A 23,520-nucleotide genomic window follows, 5' to 3' on the forward strand; every position below is an offset into this window, starting at 1 on the left:
CATATCATATATATTATCATATCATATCTCTCATCCAGCATAGCTGGCTGGAGAATTCTGGGAGTTGAAGTCCACAAGTCTTAAAGCTGACAAGTTTGAGGACCTCTGTTTTATATTTTAACGCTGCCGCGTTTCTGTAGCGTGCCGCTTTACGTTACTTTTCCGAAAAGCCGATCGGATCTTAAGGGCGCCGGGGCTGTCACTGGTGGGAAGTCAGCTAGCGATTGGTCGGCGGGGTTGGGGGGATTGGGGGCGTGGCCGATATATTACCCGCCGTGTTCTGGAGGACGCTCGGAAGGTCTATTCCCCCCCCCCTCCCCTTTTCTCGCAGTGCTGTTTCACGGAGTTTGGCTGCCTGGCTTTCTTAAGACCATATTGCGGAACGGCGGAGGAGGAGACGAGACGAGACGGAAGGACACGGACGGAGAGGATGCGGCGTTGCAGGAGAACCGGAAGCGGTCGCTGCGCTGGGGCCGGGAGCATGACTTTCGGCGCGCCTTCTCTGAGGCACCAGGGGGATTTCCTGCTTGCTCCCTGCTTTTAATGCCTTTAGTTTAGACAGTGGAGGAAGTAACCCCTCTTTTCTCTCCAAGACGCTTCCACCTTATCTCATTTCTCTGCGATAAGAAAAACCGAATATGCACGTTAGATACCCGAAGTTATGAAGTAAAAAAAAAATGGTAGATAAACGCACCAATAGCTGTTGGTGGATGTGCGATTCACGCCGCTGTGGCTTTTTTATGATTCAGTCTGGCATAAGAGCCTGGAAAACACGGTGATAAATCGGGCTTAAGTTAATGATCAGTTATTTGTAAATATATTTTGCAGGCAAATTTTGTTGTAGTTTAGGGTGGCTTTTACATAGGTAAAACCTTCGAAGATCTGAAGAACTATTCATGTAATCCTAAAATAGAAGAAGAAATATGACAAGGTGAGTTTTAGTATAAATGTAAGATTGTTAAGTTTTGATAACTGGAAAAATAAAGCCAAGGTATAATTTGAGCAACAGAAACCCTAGGATTGGCATCTGATTAAGTGACATTACATGTGAAAATAATTCTTTTAAAAGTATTCTTACTCTCTACAGTGAATACTATTGAATTTGGTGGGATTATTTCTCAATAAAAATGTGTAGGATTGAGTTATGAAGTCTTCAGCATCTTTTTAGATCTTGCATATTTGCTAGACCAGCCTTTGTCAACCTTTTTATTCTGAATAATATTCAAAGCAACCCCGTGCATAAAAATTATACTTAGTGCCCAGAGTTCAAAAGTATTTTTTTTAAATCACCATTGCTCATTGAACATCTAGAGACTTCTCATGAAAACCTAGGGCTTCACAAAACCCCCAGTTGAGAAAAGCTGCACTAGACTGTTGTAATATATATTATTAAATCCAAATTCTTTATTTTAGGAACCACTGCTCTAAGAAGTTTACGTAATCAATATTTACAGCTTTTCTCTGGAATGCAAATGGCTTAAAGTGCAATCCTGTGCATGTCTATTCCAAAATAAGCTCTCCTGAATTCAGTTGGATTTATTCCCAGGTAAACATGTATAACATTGTTGCCTGGATATAATTATGTTTAAATTCTTGATTTTTTTTTCTTTCATTGTTTTTATGGGTTAGACAAATCATTGGGCCTTCCAGTAAACTTCCTGAAGTTTTTCTTTGGTGCATGTGGTAAAGATGCATGCATTTGGTTTTCAAGTATCGGTAATCATCCTAGGAAATAGGTGAGCGAGTCCCTAATATAGTTTGTTTATGTTGCTCTGCCGATGTCTTATATTTCTTCATTATTAACATTTAGTTGAACTCTTAACTACTTTTTTTTTCTGTCTATTTGCCAGGCCTATGTTAATAGAAAATGTCAGTGAATAACTTCTTTGGAAATAAGAAGAGAAACAGTTCCATATTATATGATGTTGATCAGACAAAAATTACTTCACCTCTCCAGAGATCTATGAGCCATAATAATATTGGAAATCATGGTGAAGGCCTCCCACCAAACAAGCGTTACAAAAGTGTTGTTTCATCCAAGTGTAAAGAAATGGAAGATCCATTTGGGGATAATGATGATTTTACAGTAGATGACTTGAAGGAGATAGACATTATTGCTTCCCAGGCATTGACGCAAGATGTTTCTTCAGAAACAAATTTGTTGAAAACAGAGCAAAATGCTCAGTTGTCCATTTTTCCAAATAGTACCAATCAGTTCAAAACACCTGATCAATGGAATATTGCTCTAACAACTGAGACAAAATCATTGGGTATGTACACAATGAATAAAGATATCAAAAAAGCAGTTAAAAAAAACCCTTGTCTGAATAATAAGATAGCATGGAATTACTTGCTATTAAAATTATCTTCCATTTTCCTAGCAAGAAGATATACTGGTAACCGTGGCAGAACATATGATTGCCTGCTTTTGCTTATTTGTCTTCAGTTTAAAATTAAAGTTCTTAAATAAACCTCAATATTTATAAAGGAGGCATAATTATAAGGCAGGAATGGCTCTATTAAGCCACATGTAACTTCCAAAAACCACTCTGACACCATATTGCTCAATTATGACAGTAAAATGACAGAATTTGGCACTGATTTTTTTTATTCAAGTTTAAGATGGGGGATCATAGTGGAAACATTTAACTGCTCTGATTCCCATTCCAATTCAGATCAGAATTACTTTTTCTCAGTCTGATTTTAGTGTTTATAGGGTTTTAAGGATGGGAGTAGGAAGTTATTGAGAAACAAACTGTTTCCAGGTCCCTGATTTTAACTCTCCTGAAGAAACATCTGAAATTGAGCCCAAAATAGCACTCTGGGAATTTGGAAGAAATTTTTTAAAGATTCAGTTGCAAGTACCTAGTTTGTAAGCCTTCCATTCCTTTTCCCATCCTTAAGAAAAGAAACAAAAGTCAAAAATGGACTAAAAATTTATCTAGCCCTTTACTAAAATCACATTACGATTAATTTCTGTCTATCTACAGAAAATAGCATAGAAGAAATGAAACTTGAAACACTCCAAGTACAATTCAAGGAGGCCATGAAAAAGGTGAGATGCAACTCGTTCATGCTTTTTGAAATGTAACCAGGAATTAAGTTCTAGTCCTGAAACTTTTTGATGAAGCTTCTCTTGTGTTCTTGACCATGTAATGTACATGCTATTCAGGAGAAAGCTTCATAGCATTCAGTGGAACTTACTCTTGAGCTAACTATATAGAATTGTAAGCTAGACATAGAAGAAACTGAAGCACGCATAGTTTTAAAAAGATTACATAGTTAAAAAAGGACAATTAGCAGCGGTGGGTTCTACTTACCTTTACTATCGGTTCCCAACGGGGCTGCGCACGTGCGCTCTTCTGGGCATGCGCAGCATTTTGATGATGAGATCGGTGGGCAGAGCCTCCTGCCGGTTTTACTACCGGTTCTATAGAACCAGTGCGAACCGGGGGCAACTCACCACTGACAATTAGGTAAGAAAATTGTGTGTTTACAAATATTCAAACATATATATAAATTATGAGTGGTTGAAGAAAACATTGATTTAATGAACAGAGAGACCACACATACAAAGTTCAAATAATTTTGATGGTATGCACAACTGTACATACATCTGTGATGTAAAATAGATTTTTAAAATCCTTATAGGTTCATTTTGTCCAAAATAATAATTATTCAAATGGAAGTAAATTTATTAGGACAAATATTGTTAATATAAGGAAGAAATTAAGACCAGATTTTATGCCTCAACAGTTGGCAACATTTGTCAACTTTCTGGCTTGAAAGCTACCCATGATTTAACCTGGATAATATTTGAATAGCAGAACTCCAAGGAATTTCAGGGCTATTGTCTAGAGTTACAGTTTTATAAATGAAAAAAGCTGGTTACCATCTATGAAATAAAGTAACATAACTTTGATATATTTAAAAAAAGGGAAGCTTTAGAAAGAATAATTTTTTTAATGCTGTTATTCGACTAAACACTGATAATTAAAACTATTTTTCAATTTTAATCTTATGTTTAAAAAGTCATGATTGCATTTCTTGAATTGATCTCAATCTTTTATAATAATTACTTGCAATTCACCTGAATGAATATGAAATCTGGTAAATTCTTGAAGCTATCTGTATGATATCTTTGTCAGAATTTATTAATGTATAATAATACATTAACCATAGCTAACGTCTAAGTTACTATTGCAGGAAAAACAATTCAATTTACAATTAAGTTATTTTTCTATTAGGCTTTTGAATAAAAATTAGCATGTCATCTGCAAATAGATTAATTACATTAATTTTTCAATTATTGTGAATTTGCAGTTGAAAGAAATGCAGGATGAAATCCTTATTAAAAATGGAGAAATAAAAATTTTGCGGGATTCGATGCAGCAGATGGAATCTACTGTGGAGGATCAGCGGAAATCATACATATTACTGGAAAGAGAAAATGCTCAGTGTTTAAATGAAAAAGAAAAAGAATTCTCCAGAAAGGTACTATTTAACAAATGACCAATATAAAATGCATCAAAACTTGAGATCTAAGAAGTCCTTTGTTGAAACTTCTTTTTTTTCCTTTTTGGAATGACTTTTAAATCATAGATGCTTTTTGAAAATAATCAGCCAAAGTAATCTCACCTGCCCATTTGCCAATGAGCAATGGCATGCAAACTGTTTCTTACAATGTTGTAAAAAGACAAATGAAAACCAGTGTAGAGGATAAAAAGCATTAGGTCAAAATTGTTGTGATTCTGAATGGTGGCCTTGAGCCAGTCACCCTCTCTCCTCCCTAGGAAGAAGGCAAGGTAAACCACTTTTAAAATCTTGCCAAGAAAACTGCAGGGCCTTCTACAGACAGTTGCCAGGAGTCAAGAGTAACCCAAGGGCACATTGAAAAAAAATGTGTGCAAGTGACGAACTGTTTGATGTTCTGTTTCCACTCTGGCTGATCTTATTTTTTCATTTATTTATTGAAAGCAACACTTTAGTTGAAACTGAGGGAGGGAAATTATTCTGCTGAAGCACTAGGGCCTGGCATTGGGTACCAGCCAAAGTAGAAGCCTTATTGCATGTCTAGAAGGAATTTGGATCCATGTCCCTTGTTGGAATGCCTCTTGTCCATTCCAGACTAGCTCCTTTTGGCTTTGCTGATGTTAATATTATTCCAAAGCTCTGCAAGGGGGATTTCAAAAGTCAGATTTGCTTCTCTAATGTCAGCGCTGCTGTTCAATTTCAGACCCCCTAGAGGGAAATGTCATAAAGTCAACGGAGCTCTGGGAGACTTCCAGCAATCACAGGAATGCAGGCTGATTATGTGTGTTTGGTTTTTTTTTTTTTTCATAGCTAAATAATATATTCACACAACCTCCTTTTCATCTATCTATTATCTATCTATCTATCTATCTATCTATCTATCTATCTATCTATCTATCTTTTGGTACATCTTAACTGAAGCATCCTTGTTCCTCTAGTAATTTAAAACAAGATGATTGTACAAGCACTCTGCACTATTACATTGAAAATGAATAATTTCCACAATATTTTTAGCTAAATTGCTATAATAATTGCTTCTGCTGTCTCTCTTTTTTGTGCATGTATGCGGAAAGCGCAAAATATTCATGCTTTTAAGAGGCAAGCTTTTTATTATGTTTTTAAATACTGTGTAGTGTTTACCTGGGAATACTAGCATTTTCTCAGAATGGCAGAACATACCTTTTCCCTGTTTTGATGAATAAGCTGTTAGTATTGATTTTGGTGTAACTGAATGGAACAAAAGTATAAGTGAAAGTGAGGAAATATTTACAGGCTTGCTTCATAGTTGTATATTGTTTTTTATGCTCAATGGAATTTGAAATGTCTAATTCTTTGCTCTTTTTAGTTACAGTCACTGCAATCTGAACTACATTTCAGAGATGCTGAAATGAATGAGCTGAGAACAAAGATTTTGAATTGTGAAAGGATTAAACCTGTGGCCCCTGTTTCATATACCAGGTACACAATAAGATGAAATTTGTTTCAGGGAGTTTGGTTACTGAAGAATTTCCTTACCTCCCATTTATAGCTGAAAATAATTAATTGTAGGACAGTTCTTTTACAAGCTATAGAGCAGACACTATAATTGAACACATAGAATAAACTCCTCAGAATTTATTTTTAGAGTTTGAATACACAGGGTGCTCTTTTTTTGCTTGGAGGATATGCCAGTATAAAGAGATTGCCTTTTATTTACTCCATTGTGATTGTCTAAAATTGTTATTCAGATTTTTTCATTGGGAAATATAATTCACTATAAATGTTTTAACTATATTTTTTTGGGGGAAAAACCTTTTAAAGTTTCAAAATGAAATGCCCCTGTGCAATTAATTCAGACTTTTTACTTTTTAGTCCTAAAAAAAGCCCCTCTAAACCTATGAAAATTGAAAGATGTACTCATATTGAAAAAAAAAGTTATCCCACAGAAGAGTCTTTTGGATCTCGGGTATTACCAATACCATCTTGCTCCAGGACCCAATCCCATGTCCAAGCTCCTCAGGAAAATAATGGTAGGTAGATTTTTGGTGAACTTCTATTTGACCTGGGTGGTGAGGGTGGAACAATAATCTTAATTTAGCACATATCTTGTGGGGGATTGAAACAAGGTTGAAAAAGAAATTGTAGAGAGGGGAGGTGAGAGAGAGAGAGAGAGAGAGAGAGAGAGAGAGAGAGAGAGAGAGAGACAGAGCACAGAAACCACCAAGAGAAAATGAACAAGTTAGTAATTTATCTCATAAATAACAATTTAGCCCAAGAAAGAAATCAAAGAATAAATGTTTCAAATCATTCAAAAATAATTCACCATAACTAACTGATATGGTTGGGAAATTCCTCTTACATATAGGGAAATTCCAAGATTCTATATTTACCCAAGATTACCATTAGCAATATCTCACTGAAATCTATCTCCACAGCTGTGTGGAGCTAGCAGGAAACAAAATTCCTATGGTATTCACATCATTTTATGTTAATTGTGAAATGGTGTCATTATACAATTGATATAATTTGTAACAACAGCATTGTGGATTATATTGCAGCAATGCGGAAGGCCATTGTATTTCAAAGAGTTTAGTGCCATATTTTGATTGGTCCTGCAGATTAAGAACATTCTAGAAGTTTAGAGCTCATTCTGAGCAAACCTGCTTGTTCTTCACTCTTGCTTGCTGAATAAAGGAAAAGGGGAGGGGGGAAATCTTCACACAGCTGCAAAGCTTTCCTCATCTGGAAAGTTCATCATACATTAATTCCCATCCTTGAGTTATGCACCCACCCACCCACCCATACTGAATCAAAGTTAGGTCTTGCTGTCTCATGACCATGGAAGCAGGGTCACAAAGCCTTGGAGCTAGATTTTAATTTAAAAAATCTATTAAAACTCTCTGAGCCTCTGCTCAGGTTTGAGTGCTCAGCATGGGCACCCAGAGTCTTGGGATATCTCTGCTGCTTGACATGGGCAGTTGAAGGGAGAATATTTTGTTTGGTAGATTATGCTTTCTTGAGTTTCTGATTAATTTGCCTACTACAGTTAAAGAATAAAGCTTGAAATCTCCTTACTGGTGTATTTATTGTCTCTGGGTCTTCAAAGAACCAATTGTCTAGCACTTGGCCACTGCTGGACCCTTGACAAAACAGATGTACCCTCTGATTTAATGGACAGTTAGGAATAGCAGACATTCTTTCCCTAGTTGGTCCATTAAATCGGTATTTTACTGTATATAACTGCGCCTCATTTAAGAAAATAGTAATTTTGCTGGACTTCAGTGAATAGGGTCAAGCTTAGTCTGCATAGGGTTAGGCATTAAGGGAAGTTGTGAAGCAGATACTGGTCTTTCTCTAAAAAAAACTTCTGATGATAGCTTCTAGAATTCTATTACTGCCTGACAAGAAAATGCAACTGAATTCTCTTTAATTGAGGCCATATGGTTCTGAAATATAGTGGTTGCAGTGTTTTGACCTGTTTATTTTCTAAAGTTGAAAATGCATTTCAAACCTGTATCAGTTAAGTCAATCCCAAAAACTGATTGCATTGTGCTAGAAGGGCAACATAGAATAGGCTAAAAACAAATACTATTTGGTTTATTGAATTTTTCTATCCAGACAGCAAAACAACTGTCCTTGAAACTGAGCCAGTGAAGCAAGAAACAAGTTTCAGCTGTCCTCAGAGACCAGGTAAATTCAACTAAGAGATCTTGTGATTATTTATTTGTTAGAATTGGAAACCTGTATGAATTAAAATCATTGGCTATTTTAATATTAATTTCAACTATATGGGGGGAGAGGGAGGAGGAGGTTTGCGCAAATGAAGTAAAAAAAATTGTGTTGGATCTGCAAATCACACTTACATTTATTAATAAATGTATGATTGTATTTTTGTTCTGCCATAGAAATGAAATATTTCCAAAGTCACTGGAAGTGGAGACCTATAAAAAATCTTTATTTTCATATTCTAGATACTGAATGCACTCTTTCCTAGAATGATTTCTGCTTACCACCTTGAGCTATAAATTAAAGTATATAAAAAATAAGAAAAATAAAGTCACCTTAACTTTAAATGTTAACAGTTTTAGCTTAATATTGGCATCAGCCGTTCTGACTATGTTAACATATTTCTGTTGATGTACATTTTGAATTAAGTTGTTCAAGGTTTTCTAATTACCATATATGTAGGTCTTAGGAAATATCTTGGCATAATCATCTATTAGGGTTGGTTAATAAATATCTGGTTGACTAATCCCTAATCAGTATTCTAAAGGATGAAATCAGAAATTGAAAAACAAGTGTTTTTTAATAACATTAAAATTTCAGTTACAGCTAAGTGGCTCTGATTACATTAATGAGTTACAGCTGTATTGCTGCTATAACTTTAACATTTTTCCAAAAAAATTGTTATTAAAATTAACTAATTGTTTTTTTCTCAATATAATAGTGTTGCTTATATTATGTGAGCTAATGCTAAGTCTAGGATTTTTCACTTGGCACCTTGTAAATGTTTCACCTAACATCCAGAAAATAGATGTGGATGGGTCTGAACCTGCTTCTTTTCATAAGCACTGTGTTCTCTTATGAATGCAAGCTAAATGTATTTATTCTCACCCCCCCCCAAACCATATGCTACAACTTTAAGGCATATGGTATAGTGAGCATCACTGTGAAATGTACCAAGTAAGTAAATGCAAAAGAAGAAAATACATTAATTTGGGCATATGGTGGGGAGGAAGGCATTATTTTGCTATAAGTATTTATATAAAACTATTAAATGTATAATGATTATGTTCACTTACTACTCAAAGCCAGGATTTTAATCAGAATTTCTTGCATAAGATGTAGCAGCAATGGTTTTCACATAATGCAAAATAACAATGCACCAAGCTAAAATTAAGCAAAGTATATTATTGTTTCAGCTGTTTAACACACTATGTATCTTGCTTCTCTGTGTGTGTCTTCAGCCTTGGATTTATCTATTGTAGGTTCCCTTTTACTGAATGCACTGTTGAAGCAGCCACTTGTTCCAGGATCATCATTAGGAATCTGCAACCTTCTTAGCAGCAACACTGAAGCTGTTATGCAGTCTGCTTCTTTCAGTGTGTAGGTTTGCCATTTTCACATTTTCTGAAACAGGAAGAAATCAGATTGCTGAAACAGATGGGTGGATATTTTGGGACAACATTTTATCAGATGGACGCAGGTTTACTTTATCTCATTGTTTTTAGATAACTTGATTGGGTAAATCTAGGAAGTTGCTCTACTGAGAATACTGAACTTTTTTCTCTGGTGGAATTTTATTCTAGCATAGTAGTCAGGTAAAGAAGTTGAGGGATTCAATTACTCAAAGTATGTCTGAGGTTGGGTTTTTCCCCCCATTTATTTTTGACCTCTCTGCTGATTAAACTGTGCCACTAGTGGCATAACATTTTATATATTTTATATCTTTATATCTGCTGGTCCAGATGAATTGTAAGAAATCCTAATCCCTTCTAGTTAATGCTAATGGAAAATATAATTGTATCCTTAATGTATCTTAGAAATTAAAAACATTTCTCTTTCCCTCTACCACAGGCAATGACAACCATAATGCTTATGTGGAAACTAATTTACAGCAGTTTTTTTTATGAGAAAGAATATTAAATTAAGACAAACTCTCTTTATAACAGTATATTCTTAAACCCCTTTGCAAAAAATGGCAGTAATATCCTTGAGCCCATTTACCTGGTGCATCATATGTATTCTAGTTTCAGAAGATGCACAGAACATCACAAGGTACTTATTTTTTCCCCCTCTTGTTTTCTTAAGAGGACCTACACAAAAGAACAATAACAAGATTACAAGCCTTCAGGAAGGTGAGACTTCATTGAGAACTACTCAAAAACTTGCCTTAACTGGATTGAATTTGATTGCTGTAGATGGAGGCTCACTGGAAGGACAACAAAACAGGAGACACGTCCCCCACCTTAAATGCGTTAAAATCCCTGGAGCAGTACATCTTCTCCCCCTCCTGGAACTTCACATTGGTGCATATAGTCAAGCCCTCTTGTCAGTGACGAAGACCGGAAGCATTTCTTCTGGGAATCAATCTGCTTGCTCCTCCGGGACATCTTCAGGTGCAGCTTCAAGTGTAGAGGACACTTTATCCACTCTTGAAGAGTATGCACTCGTGTCACTCGGCATTCTTTACTATTTAGTGTTTTATAGCTGGGAAGTTATTAATACACTTCTGTCCCATGATAAAAAAGCAGATTGTAATTCAGGAGCTATAGATGTTTCTGAGAAGAATGAGACTGTGGCTTGCAGTAAACAGGATACAGCTAATCTTCAGGAAACCCTTCCAGAATTAGAGGTTGCCAGTTTGGACAAATCCCAGCATCCTTTGTTTAAAAAGCTACTGCAACTCTTAAGCTTGTGTGTAACATCAGCAGGATGCCAGAAGTGCCATATCGCAAATCAGTGCCTAAAAGTTTTGGTGAAATTAGCTGAAAAGTCAACAGTTGACTTATTAATAAGGTAAAAGTACAACTTGAATTTAACCCCATTTTTATTTTTAAATAATTTTGTTTCATGGCATTCTCATATGACATAGCTCATTTGTTTAAAAATATGCAGGTTGATTGTTTTGTTCTGGGTTCTAAAACAGCCTCTCCCAATTTGGACATCCTCCAGATGTGTGGCTTCAACTCTACAAATTGGCAGCCAGTCTATCCATTGCTGAGAACTTGGGGAATCAAAGCCACCACATCTGGAGGTCACTCAGGCTGTTCTGTATCTTCTAAGCATTATTGCAAAATATGTGGAACCAAGTTATGCTGACAGGACATCCAGGCTGAATCACCTTGTTGTGAGCCCAGGAAAAAAACAGCTGTTTTAAAGTAGGGCCAACAGGTATGATGTATGACCTACATCTCCTTATGAAGCACTTTTGGATCTGAATTGCTTCATTTCAGTTCTGTTCTCTGCATGATTACTTTTGATTGCTCAATATAAATCAACTGCTGGAAAAAATCAGACACTGAATGGCATTTTCTTCTGTTTTTCTATACAGCTTTCAGTGCTTGTTTGATAGCCAGTCACAGATCCTGCTTCGCTGTATATCTTCAGAAACTCCCTTGTTTGCTGTTCTTCTTACTGTTAGGATGTTAAGTTTGCTTGCTGAGCATCAGGATCTGGCTGCTCGGTTTTGTTCATGTTCAGGTAAGAAAGAGAACATCTTAGCCATCCTACTGCGTTAGTAAAACACTTGAGTTAATAAGGCAAGTAATGGCATTTTAAAATATAATTCCAAAGTTTGGGTGTTGTTTGAGGATTTTTGTATTTCCCTGTTTATTTTAAAATCTTTTAACAGTTATCAAAATGTTGGGTCTCTGACTTGGTAGCATATACAGTATCATTCTATGAAATAAAATAGTTTTAGAGATGGTTCTGGAAACATGTTCACCTTCCAACCCTGTAAGTAAATGGCTAAAATCAGTTTGCAAGAAGAGAATATATAGGTTTTATGTTTTATGTTCCTAAACTTGTAAAAATTGAACAAGTTTGAATGAGCATACTGCGGTTGAAGGCTCTTCTTGGTATAACAACATCGTGTTCCATCAACTGGAATATTTTACTATATTCTTGGGAGCGTCCAAGCAAATTATCTTGCTTTCAGTCCCTCTGGGAGAAAAACTGTATGTGAAATCTAAAAGTGCTAAAGTGGTCATGTATTCGCCACAGGACAGCCAAGAGAGTTATAATTTCTGCACAGATTGTTTACTGTGGTACAGGACCACTGGTGCAACCCAGTTCCTCGCCCATAATATTATTTTTGAACAAATGACACATTAAGTGGAGTGAGAAGAAGAGGAGACAGATACAGTCAGATAGATGAAATTAGGGGAGTTATGGCTGAAATGCTTATTTCAAAAGTGCTCTATGTTAGGAGCAGGCAACTGAACCCTCAGACATTACTGAGTGGTAAGGATTAAGGAAGTTGTTTCCAAACACCAGAAGGGCACCCCTTTGAAGGTATTAATATAATGTTTCCCTCTTCTGAGGGTTACACCTAGCATCCACTTTGAAATGAACTTAAACCGTAGTATCTAATTTTTGTCATATAGAAAATGTGGAGCACACTGTATTCAAGAGAGCATGGTAGTTTTTAAAACATTGCAGTCACATGAATGATAATGTTGACATGTTATACTTAATTCTTTTCACAGAAACCTGCCTACTTTTGGCATTATACATGTACATCACATCACGCCCTGATAAATTAGCATCTGAAGGGCTTTGGCTGCAGTTGGAACAAGAGGTAAAAGTGTATTGCATATTTGAAGTTAAAAACATGACAGTCCTTTGAACAGGAGAGATTAAATGCAGGATTTGAGCTTTTGAGTAATTGTATTTTAAAAATACAAGTTTATCTTTATCCTGCCTTCCAACTGAAAACCATACATTTGTATCAGTTTCTAAGCCTCCAAAGCTATCTGAGCTATGGTTCAGTTTTGGGGGTGAGATGGAGTTAAAGGGCTGCGTATGTTGCAGCCCTGACTTTTTTTCTGAACGTGGCTGGAACCAAGTTTACATAATAGAGAAACGTAATCAAAATACATTAGTTATGCTAGTATGAGGGATTAAACTGAATTTAAAAACCTGATGCTTGGGATATTTACTTGAAAATCCTCCCTCCTTTTTCTTTGTTATTTCAAGAACATTTGTTTAGTAGGTTTGGGACCAGAGAGATGTAGGGTTTTCTTTTATTTTGATGCTACATGTTTTATATTTTAAAAAATATGTTGTGTTAATTTTTTTTAGACGGTTCGTTTTCTGACCAAGTGTATGCAGTGTTGTAGCTCCTCTGTTTTACTTGTGGGAACAGATTGCCAGTGCACTTCTGAGGTAAGCCACTAAAAATTACATTTATGATCATAATTTAATACTATATGCTTTTTTTCACCTGAAAAAAACAACATGACTCTGGTGTTACCTGTTCAGTCTTACAGTCAGGGTATATTGCTTAAGTATACCTTGTAATCTCCAAACCGTGGTCCTCTTATAATAAGAATCTCATATGTCTGTATTACAATGGTACTATTCCAAAAAGAGAACAATTATCAATGTAACAATACACATCCCAATCTCTATGAGAACTGTATTCTGTTTTCTTGCAGGCAGTGAAAGCTCTGATAGTAATGTTACATAGGCAATGGCTTTTGATCAGAAAAATGGAAGGAATCGTGTTCAATGGACATGAAAAGCAAATTGTACAGTTTTTGAGGGATGCTGTTTTGCTTCTGCATGGTCTCTCCCAGAAAGATAAACTTTTCCACGAACATTCCCTGGAAGTGCTCCACCAATACGATGGTGTCTTGTCTGGGGTTACAGCAGTCCTGAGAAAAGGGCAGCATTTAAAAGCTTGTGAAGGTGAGACTCCTTGCATTAAACATGTGACTACTAAGGTAGGCAGTGATCTGCCACCTGCAAGTGCATGCAAATGCATTCTAACATTCATTCATTTTCTCTGTCATAATATAGCATAGAAAGGCAACAGATGCAGAACTAAGTAAACAAAACCTGTGCTATTTGGGTCCATTGTCATTGCTGCTTCTACAGTATGTAACTGCATGGTTTGCTGTGTCATGAGCGTACATTATACTCATTTTTCATTGATTCATACCGTGTGTCCCAAAAAATAAGAGCCTGTCTTAGATTTTTTTGAATCTTGAAATAAGCGCTTGGCCTTATTGCCATGCGCTCAAAAGCCCGATTGGGCTTATTATCAGGGGATGTCTTATTTTGGGGGAAACGGTAGATTTTTCTTAAGAGCTACTTTTAACTAATCAGCTCCTGTCAGTAGTGCCAGGCATCAAATTAGCAGAAACATTTTTCAAGGCCATATTCTTTCCCAGGACTAGTACTTCAAATACATTGAATGGGATATTATGAAGCAGTGTGAGGACCAAGAATTATAAAGGATATGTTTCATTGAACTTTTAGTTTTCCTAAATTCCTGTGGAACACATTTTATTTCCTACTGGTATGCTTGTGGCTTTTAAAAAAGTTCTGGCACCACTGTAATTGAGCCATTGGATGATCTTATTGTTTAGCACTCACTTGGCACTCTGCCCCCTTTGAATTTTTAAAATAGAGATGGGAAGTTTGACTTTGAAAGGAGCATTTTGCTTTTTGCCTCTTGGTGCTTTGTGACCCTAGCAGCCATTTTGGGAGTGCACCCACAACATCCTCTCTAAATTCCTGCAATCCTCCCAGGTAAAACAGACAGGAAACACAACCAGATGAGCTAATTCTTCTTTATTGTAAGGCTATATTAAACCAGACAGGAAACGTGACCAGATGAGGAAATTCTGCTTTATTGTATAACCACCTAAACAGAGTTTGAAAGTACAGCTCTCCCACCGACTCTTTTAACTTCCTGATCCATTAGGGTGAAACCTTCCTAAGTTTCCTTCCTTGACCATGAAGCCACTGGGGGCTTCCCCCTCTCTTGTCTGATTGTTTCCTAGGAAGAATGTCTTCTCCTCGTTCCTAAGGGTCATTCTCCCATACTATTATAATTTCAGAAGTGTGCACTGGCTCCAAAACATTGGGAATAGTTTAGAGACTATCCTAAAGTTACTTGTGTCAAACCATTACTTGTTAATACTACTTTTTAAAAATTTAATACAGAGTTGTATATATTTGGAAGGAAATACCCTTTAATATGTGGCTGATAAAAGTCCCCCCTAATAAAATATTGTTGAGTTGTATGCATTCCTTGTTTGTAGACACAGAAGTTTGCATTCTTCCAAATAAGATGATTGAATTATTCAGCTCAGGAATGGCTCTCTCAAACTCTTTTCTCTAGCCTTCAATTGCTGAAAATTGGTGACATTGTTTCCTCCCATTTTGAAGTGAAAAATGCAAGCTTGCTATAATTAAAAAACAAATTTCCCAAACTTTCTGTTGCAGCCTAGGGTTCAGAATTCTTTTAAATCTTTTGAATCAAATTCTTCCCTCAGCAGTGTTCTTAATTGATAACCATCAGTGCTGAGGCTCACCTTGGCTCCTTGGAACTTCTCTTGCAGAATAGATCCTTACTTGCATTGGTAGCAAAGGAAGTAGATGTGAGCATATTAATCGGAATTCTGTAAGGGTGTCTAAAACAAGTAGATTTTATTAAACATCATAGAGATCCAGACTATAAGATGGTATTCATAACTTCAGTCTTTCAAAAAAAGGAAACAAGATTACTAGGTCTTTTATAATTATCCTCATGAATTAGAATTTTTTTAATGGAATAGTTTCATCCCCAGGTCTCTGCAGTATTATTGTTGTTGTAAAATGTACCTTTGTTTTTGAGTTATTTATTTTTATTTTATTTATTTTATTAAAATTTATATGCCGCCCTTCTCCCGAAGGACTCGGGGCGGCTTACAACAGTAAAATCACAACAAAACAGCAATAATAAATAAGATTAAAAGATTCAATTAAAATCCCACAATTAATTAAAACTCCCAAAACAGAATCAGACAATTTGCTTAAAAAGCCATGTCTTCAGGTCTTTGCGGAAGGAACAGAGATTAGGGGCCATCCGGAGCCCGGTGGGTAACTCGTTCCAGAGGGTCGGTGCAGCCACAGAGAATGTCCTCATCCTGGCGCCGTCAGCCGACATTGTCTGGCCGACGGCACCCAGAGGAGGGCAGCCCTATGTGAGCGCACTGGGCGGTGGGAGGCCGGTAGCAGATGATCCTGCAAGTACTCCGGGCCCATGCCATGAAGGGCCTTATAGAGAACCAACACCTTGAAGCGAATCCGAAGGACCACCGGCAACCAGTGCAGCTTGCGCAGGAGAGGTGTAACCCGGGAGTATCGGGAATAACCTGCGCGGCCGCATTCTGGACCAGTTGGAGCCTCCGGGTGCACCCCAAGGGCAGCCCCATGTAGAGGGCATTGTAGTAGTCCAGACGAGAGATAATGAGAGCCTGAGTGACTGTATAGAGGGCATCCCTGTCTAGGTAAGGTTGCAACTGGCGCATCAGGCACGGCCGTCAGATGGTCTACTAAAGACAGCCGCGAATCCAGGAGAATGCCACGGTTGCGAACCCTTTCAGAGGGAGTAAGCAACTCCCCTCCCATCAAAAGTGGTGGGGCCGCTAGATCCTGGGATGCCGGCATCCACAGCCACTCTGTCTTGGAGGGGTTGAGTTTGAGCCTGTTCCTACCCATCCAAACCCCCACCGCCTCCAGGCACTTAGACATCAAGTTAGACTTAGACATCGAGTTAGACTTAGTATCCCACCAAACTTCCTTTCCAAGATTACACCAGCTATTTTATAACTTGGAAGGGGAGAAGAGTAACTCATTTTTTTCTGTTTTAGAAAAACTACTTTTGTTGACCTTATAGAGAAAACTCAGATGTTCATTCTTGGAAAAGAAACTTATACTTTTAATCCTTTTTGTACCTACTCAAAACATTGTGTCCTCTTTTCATTAGCTACCTCAGTCAACTTTTCCTTGCCTACAGTGGCAAAAGTGTATTTCATACATGTAACCTTTAAATCCCATTCCTTTATTTACATATATCAGGTTCATTAATTTCCAGAGTAGAAACTCCTGGATCCACCCCATTTTGCCGCCTCCTGACATACAGTACAAACTTCTGTCTTCAAAAGTGTTCAATGCAATTCCCTGATTCATCATGTTGCTCACTTTTGATCTAATGTAGTGCTGTCTTGAGGCTGACCGCATGTCTCTTGGGGTTTAGACTGCTATGGACTGAACTTGGAGCCTACTTTTTATAAGCAATATGCTCTTCTGCTAAACTATAAATTTTCCTATCATTTGAATAATGGCTAAGCCAATTAGGAAGGGTTTGGAGATGATTCTCATATCTTCACTTTGTAAATAAAAGTGTCACAGATTGAATACAGCATTGTCTTTTAAACTTATAAATGATAAAATGTGTTTTTGGTATGCTAGAATTTTCAGTGTGCAAAGATGCACATTTTTTGGCTCATTAGTTTTCACAAGTATATATAGTCAGGAGGGAGCATGCAGCCTGTTCAGTTCCCGTCAAGGGGTCCATGACAATTCGCCAAGGCCAACTCACCACAGCTAACTTGCCACGGCCAACTCGCTGCAGGACAACTTGCCACTTCCATCTCACCACAGGACAGCTCGCTGCGGGACGAGAATTACACTAATATCAAAGAAAAGGTAGAATAGAATCATTAAAGGATGCAAAAGGAGGGACAGAATGAAATGTGAATGGCAGAAATTAATTTTTTTTTTTAAATAATTAAATAGAATTTAATTATAGTTATCCGATGGCATGTTGGCCGTGGTGACTTATTCAGTGGCAAGTTGGCTGTGGTAAGTTGGCTGCAGCAATTTGGCCATGGTGAGTTGGTCATAGCAAGTTGTCCCATTTCTCCTGTAAAGCTAGCCTGCATGCCAATTGCAAAGAATTAAGAGGGTAGGAGTTTCAATTTCTTGAGGTCACCAAGTTGCCTACCTCAGCTTTACTAACCCTTCAGTTATTACTCTGCATGATGGACAGGAATTTGACTCTATTAAAATACTGCTACATTTAGACAATAGCAGTGTTGAATAAATATGGTATTTTTTTAAAAAAAATCTTATACATTCTACATTCTTATACTTTCTACATTCTTTCAGAATTTGCACTGGATGAACTGTATTCCTTGGAGCCCGAAGTCAGTGACCAGGAAATGGATTGCAGATAATCGTCTTTCAATAATGTATTTGTTTACTTTCCAGAAAAGGTTACTATTGAAATTGAATTCAATGCACTTTTTAAAATTTACAATGTAATGCATAAAACATATCAAATATTATCAGAAACCATCACAACCCAAGCAATATATTATTTTTGTATTGAATAAATTCCCATAATGAAACATACATTCCCAAAGAATATATTAAAAATGACATCTATAAACTTTAATCTTTGTGCCTGAAGAGTTATTTACAGTTAGGGTTAGAAGTAGGTGATCTTCAGGAATATTATTCTCATTAAATCTCCAAGTAGAACTTGATGAATCTCATTTTCTTAAAATGCTTTATGAATTAGTAGGGATTGTATCTTTTTTAATCAACAAGGACATTTTAATGTGTATTTCACTGGTCCAGTTACAGAAAAATGCTCATGTTTTTGAAAATACAGTTTCATATCTGAAATTCTATACTGTATACCAATGGATAAAACTGAAATAACTTGTGCTTATTTCTGAATAAATCTCTGTAAACACTATAAATGAAAGGCTAAAAAACCAAGATAATAAGTATTTGTAATCTGTTGTTTACTATGAAAGAAATGGTAAAAGAAATAAATTCTGATTTTTTTTCCCCTGTGACTAGAAATTACAGTTAACATCCTGTGTTTTCTGGTGTCCATCCTTTTGGAGAATTGCAGTTTGTTTTTATTCTCCACAGGAAATTTGTAATCCTTAATTTAAGTGGGATTTGGATTCTGTATATCAAATACCATATAGAAATAATATTTAGTCTCCATGTGAGGAAATATACCCTATAATATTAATTTTCAGAATCTCTTTGTTTTGTATTGTTGTAGTGTAGTGTAGGAATTACATACCGTAGTTGAACAATAATACTTAACAATTTATGACTGATATTGAAAAAGTAAGCAGTATTAATATTTGGACTAGACTGGATTAATATTTAGTGGAAGTCATGAGATACTTTTAGGGCTAAAGATAAGACAAGGAAGTTTTAAAATAAATAAATATAGGAAAAGGCAATGACAAACCACTTCTGAATTGTTGCCAAGAAAACAAAATTGATGCTTCCATGAAGTCACCAAGATATTTTACTCTGCAAATTGTCCCAAAAATGCTTTTTCAAGAGGCAACTGGCGACTACTCTGCAAGTTATCTGTTTCAAGTCTGGTGATGGTACTACAGCTCCAGGCATCCACAGCCAAGCTGTTGTAATCCTTGTGCTATGAATAGAATAATAGAATAGAATAGAATAGAATAGAATAGAATAGAATAGAATAGAATAGAATAGAATAGAATAGAATAGATAGACAGTTGGAAGGGACCTTGGAAGTCTTCTAGCCCAAACCTCTGCTTAGGCAGGAAACCCTATACCATTTCAGACAAATGGTTAACCAATCTCTTCTTAAAAACTTCCAGTGTTGGAGCATTTACAACTTTTGGAGGCAAGTTATTAATGTCACTCCTTTCAACTAGGTCTTAAAATATTGAATGATCTATCCATGATTCCCACTCTGCATTCTAGCAGCATTCTCCTCCCTTTTAAAAACTTGCAACCATTATCATTCCTTGAGAGTTAGGTGAAAAAAAATTCAACTGAAATACCTTTTTTTCTTGCAGTTGTGAGTGTATTTTAAGTCAACATTATCTTAGACAATAGTATTCTAAGACATTCCACAGTAGAGATCCATTTGAATATATATGTATTTTAAAGAACATTAAAAGTTTGAGCTTTCTCGTGTTGTGCAGTTTTCAGTGAAATTGGAGGTTAGGATTTACCTTAATTAAGAATTCACTTTAATTATTCAGAGCAGAATCCAAGTAAATATTGACCAGTGACTCACTAACATTACAATTGTGCCATTGTGAATGTAATGTCAACATCTGTTACATAAACCAGTGCAATAAGCAAAACCAAAGACTCAGTGCGGTAAGAAAAGAAAATTTATTTTGAATGTCATGTTTGTTCAAAGTTCAGTATCATTATGTTGCATATGGATTTTAGTGGCCTGATTTAGAAGCTGGTATGATTTAGCAGAAGTAGAACTGGAGAAGAAGCCCAGATAGGGCCTTGGAGTACAGAAATAAAGGCTGATGAGCTAACCTGGCTGACAGCCAGGACTTGTAAAGTCCGGATGTAGACAGCATTTCTATCAGCCAAACCTTGTATGTGGCGGGTGGAGGGGTGGGAGGGAACCCACCACTTCAGTTGCTGGGGACATTCTACCTGTCTGACTTGTGAAAGAGACCTAGCATCCCCGTTTTAGCAAGTGTTGCAGAACATGTTATTTGGAGAGTGCTAGTTTTGGAGAGAAACATGATAATCATACAAGAATCTCTGTGCTTGCAGTTACCTGGAGCAAGGAGGCAAAGATGATAATGGGAGGTTTCCTTTGCAGAAGAAAAGCAAAATCTCAGATAGGAAGACGAACTACCTCCAATGTGGCGGACAGATGCTTGGAGTTTTTGAAGTACCTCAGACCAGGAAAGGCTGGGAAGGCCCAGAGGGAGGTGCATCACACAAGATCTATACAAAGTGGCCAGCTGCCAAAGATCCAAGCAGAGATGACATGCTGAGTACTTTCCACAGCAGTACAACCAATTCCCCTCCCATCTCTTGCTTGGGAAATGGACTAGAACAGGGGTGTCAAACTTGCGGCGTCATAGCATCACGTGACGTATCGAGACTTTTTTTCCCCTTCACTAAGCTGGGTGTGGGTGTGGCCAGTGTGTGACGCATCTGACCTACCGGCCGCATGTCACTGCGTTTTTGTATTTACCAGATGAGCTCACATTTTTGGATTTTCAGACTTTCCGTAGCTTGCCAAGTTCTTATCAGTAACTGATACTACGCATGTCCGCATTCCTTTCCTTCTTCTATATACTTTCTTTGTTCTCCTGCCAGGAGAGGTCCGGCTGCAGAGAGGTGGCCGGCAGGAACGTTGCCAAAATGTAATTATTTAGATTAGTAAGATGTTTTATTTTCTTTATAACAAATAAATGAGTTTTTCTTATATCTTCGGGTTTATTTTCTTAATGTATACTTGCAAGGAAAAGTCTTGATTCACGTCTCTAAATCAAGGTGTGATTACCCAAAAGCAGAATGGGATTAATTAGCACCCTGACACCGCAAGTTTGACATTCCAGGACTAGAAGAAAAAGGTGAGGAAGCTGTAGTTTAGTAATGGCGCAAGGGCTTGTTAACTAAAGAGCCCTGAGAAAGAGGCTGGGAGAAAGTGACATATTTGTAAGTGGAAGTTCCTAATCGTTGTAAGTAGTACTTAGTAAAAGAATCATAGAATTCCCTACTATCTCTGTTATTGTGAAGCAGTTACTCTTAGTTAAAAATACATTCAGCAGCCAAAGAACACGTGACACATTAAGATTGATGTAATGTTATGTCTGGGAAAAGATAATAATTTTAGACCCTCTCATCAAACTGGAAAGAACTCTTCAGGTAACTTCTCCAAAACAGCTACACTGGAAACTGGGATTCAACCATAGCAAACCACAAATTATATGTTAAATCCAGTTGTGGATCACATGGTATGAGCTTCCATCTCCGTGTTCATGTATGGAAAGAATTTTTAAAAACTACTTGGTGCCCAGAATTCCGTAAATAAAAACGAATGCTAATTCTTCCGATTTTGAACTTCAAGGCCAGAACCATCGTTCCACTTCTGCAGCTGGACACCCAAAAACAAAACTCTTCTGAAAGGTAATCAAGGGAGAAGGGCAATCTCTAAAGGTAATTATACCTTTAGAGATTAATTCTAACTGATTTGATTGGCCATTTTCAAAGCAAACAAGTATGGATAATGTGAGGTGCCAATCCATTAATTATATGCTTTCCAAACACCACTCGGCTGCATTGTGAGGCCTCAAAGTATCTTTAGCCTCTTTTTTTTAATAGGAGAAAATTATGTTATTAATTGCACAGCTCTCTTTTATTCAGCACTTGTGTTACTATCTTAAGAGGCACAAGATAAATGTGTACAATTTAGATCAGGGAAAAGTGGAATCTGGCTCTCAAGGTGTCAGGTTGGAGTTCCCACCATCCATTATCAGTGGTTAATTTTAGCCCAGCGCACTTGAAGGCTTCAATGAGCCCTGGACCCTAGCATGGATATTTTAGACGGAAGATTTTTTTTGAAAGTATGGTATCTCAGAACAGGGTAGTCCTTGACTTACGACCAAAATTGGGAATGGAACTTCTATTGCTAAGCAATGCCATTAAGTGAGTTGTGCGTGATTTTATGACCTTGTTGCTGCAGTCATTAAATGAATTATCTTCCCCACTGACTTGCTTGTAGAAAGCTTCCTAGGAAGGCTGCAAGTGATGATCATGATCCCTATGTTTGTAACATCAGCGGTACTCCCTTCCCTTGGACTTTGTCTCCCCTGATGATTATATGTATTCGGTGTCGGAACTCCTCGCCCTGCGAGATTCTCCCCTCTCGCAGGTTTGGCCCTCCACATTATCGAGGGCCTATCTCGATGACGGACTTTGGAGTCCAGAGAGATGGCATGGAGCAAGGAAGAATTTGTGGGGTTTTTTAGGGAATTTTTTAAAGATTTTAAGGGGTTCTGGGAGGGGGGTTTGTAATGATCTTTCTAGAGAAATTGGGAAGAAGACTCTGGGGGATGGGGGGGGAAATCCACCAGGGTCAGAGCTGAGCCCGGCACAGGGTAATGATTTGGGAGGTGTTGGTCGAGGGACTGGGAAAGGGATGGGGGACGATACCTATGAGGTCTGTATCATCAGCACGGTAGATGGGAGGGGCAGATATGGCGGGAGCCGGGGACCATATCATGTGTTGGGGGCTCGCACTCGCTGTTTGAGAGCAATTGCTTGCCCCGGTCCCCATGGCTCCTCTCGGAGACTAGGTGGCTTAGACACTCAGGATCTGGGCCTTCGGCTGATGTTATGCAATGCCAGGTCTGTGGTTAATAAGGCCCCCCTCATTTACGATCTTATACAAGAGGGAGGAGCGGACCTGGCGGGTATTACGGAGACCTGGTTGGGCCCGGAGGGTGGCGTCCCTCTGGTTGAAATGTGCCCACCAGGTTTCAGAGCATTCCATCAGCCGAGGGCCCAGGGGAGGGGCGGGGGGGTGGCGGTTATTATTAACGAGGATCTGGATCCGAGGGAGACCACTGTGCCTCAGATAGCCGGATGTGAGTCCCTCCTTGTGAGGTGGGGCCGTGGGGTTCAGATGGGCTTGTTGCTTATGTACCTGGCTCCCTGCCGCGTGGCAAC

The 23,520-nt window shown here is 37.7% G+C and overlaps 1 protein-coding gene across 10 annotated transcripts; it reads left to right on the plus strand.

Moving 5' to 3' along the window:
- Positions 1-506: 506 nt before the first annotated feature.
- Positions 507-21,485, plus strand: ATRIP (ATR interacting protein). 10 transcript variants are annotated; one of them, XR_011599989.1, is made up of 16 exons: positions 507-931; positions 1,414-1,546; positions 1,851-2,270; positions 2,991-3,055; positions 4,324-4,494; positions 5,879-5,991; positions 6,385-6,542; positions 8,131-8,202; positions 9,480-9,618; positions 10,324-11,031; positions 11,567-11,715; positions 12,723-12,814; positions 13,318-13,401; positions 13,674-13,926; positions 14,038-14,114; positions 18,181-18,262. XR_011599989.1 is itself a non-coding variant. In XM_070937021.1 (16 exons), the coding sequence occupies exons 3-15, from the start codon at positions 1,868-1,870 to the stop codon at positions 18,246-18,248; spliced, it is 2,475 nt and encodes an 824-aa protein (XP_070793122.1). In that variant the 5' UTR covers positions 507-931; positions 1,414-1,546; positions 1,851-1,867; the 3' UTR covers positions 18,249-18,287; positions 20,611-20,667. The 10 variants fall into 10 exon arrangements, 9 of the variants coding, with proteins under 9 accessions (XP_070793122.1, XP_070793123.1, XP_070793116.1 ...); XM_070937021.1 differs by lacking the exon at positions 14,038-14,114 and adding an exon at positions 20,611-20,667 and having other exon boundaries at positions 18,181-18,287; XM_070937022.1 differs by lacking the exon at positions 14,038-14,114 and adding an exon at positions 20,070-20,101 and having other exon boundaries at positions 18,181-18,287.
- Positions 21,486-23,520: the final 2,035 nt, after the last annotated feature.

The sequence above is a fragment of the Pituophis catenifer genome, unplaced genomic scaffold, assembly GCF_029215685.1.
Source record: "Pituophis catenifer annectens isolate HBS135680 unplaced genomic scaffold, rPitCat1.0.hap2 SCAF_2, whole genome shotgun sequence".
Classification (NCBI taxonomy): Eukaryota; Metazoa; Chordata; class Lepidosauria; order Squamata; family Colubridae; genus Pituophis; species Pituophis catenifer.

What these genes read in the sequence shown, in the direction of transcription:
- ATRIP (XM_070937015.1), top strand. Translation starts at nt 1,868, where the DNA reads ATGTCAGTGAATAACTTCTTTGGAAATAAGAAGAGAAACAGTTCCATA. An exon ending in AGCTCCTCAGGAAAATAATG is followed by an intron (nt 6,543 to 8,130) that starts GTAGGTAGATTT and finishes TTTTCTATCCAG; the next exon opens with ACAGCAAAACAACTGTCCTT. An exon ending in CAGTCTGCTTCTTTCAGTGT is followed by an intron (nt 9,619 to 10,323) that starts GTAGGTTTGCCA and finishes TGTTTTCTTAAG; the next exon opens with AGGACCTACACAAAAGAACA.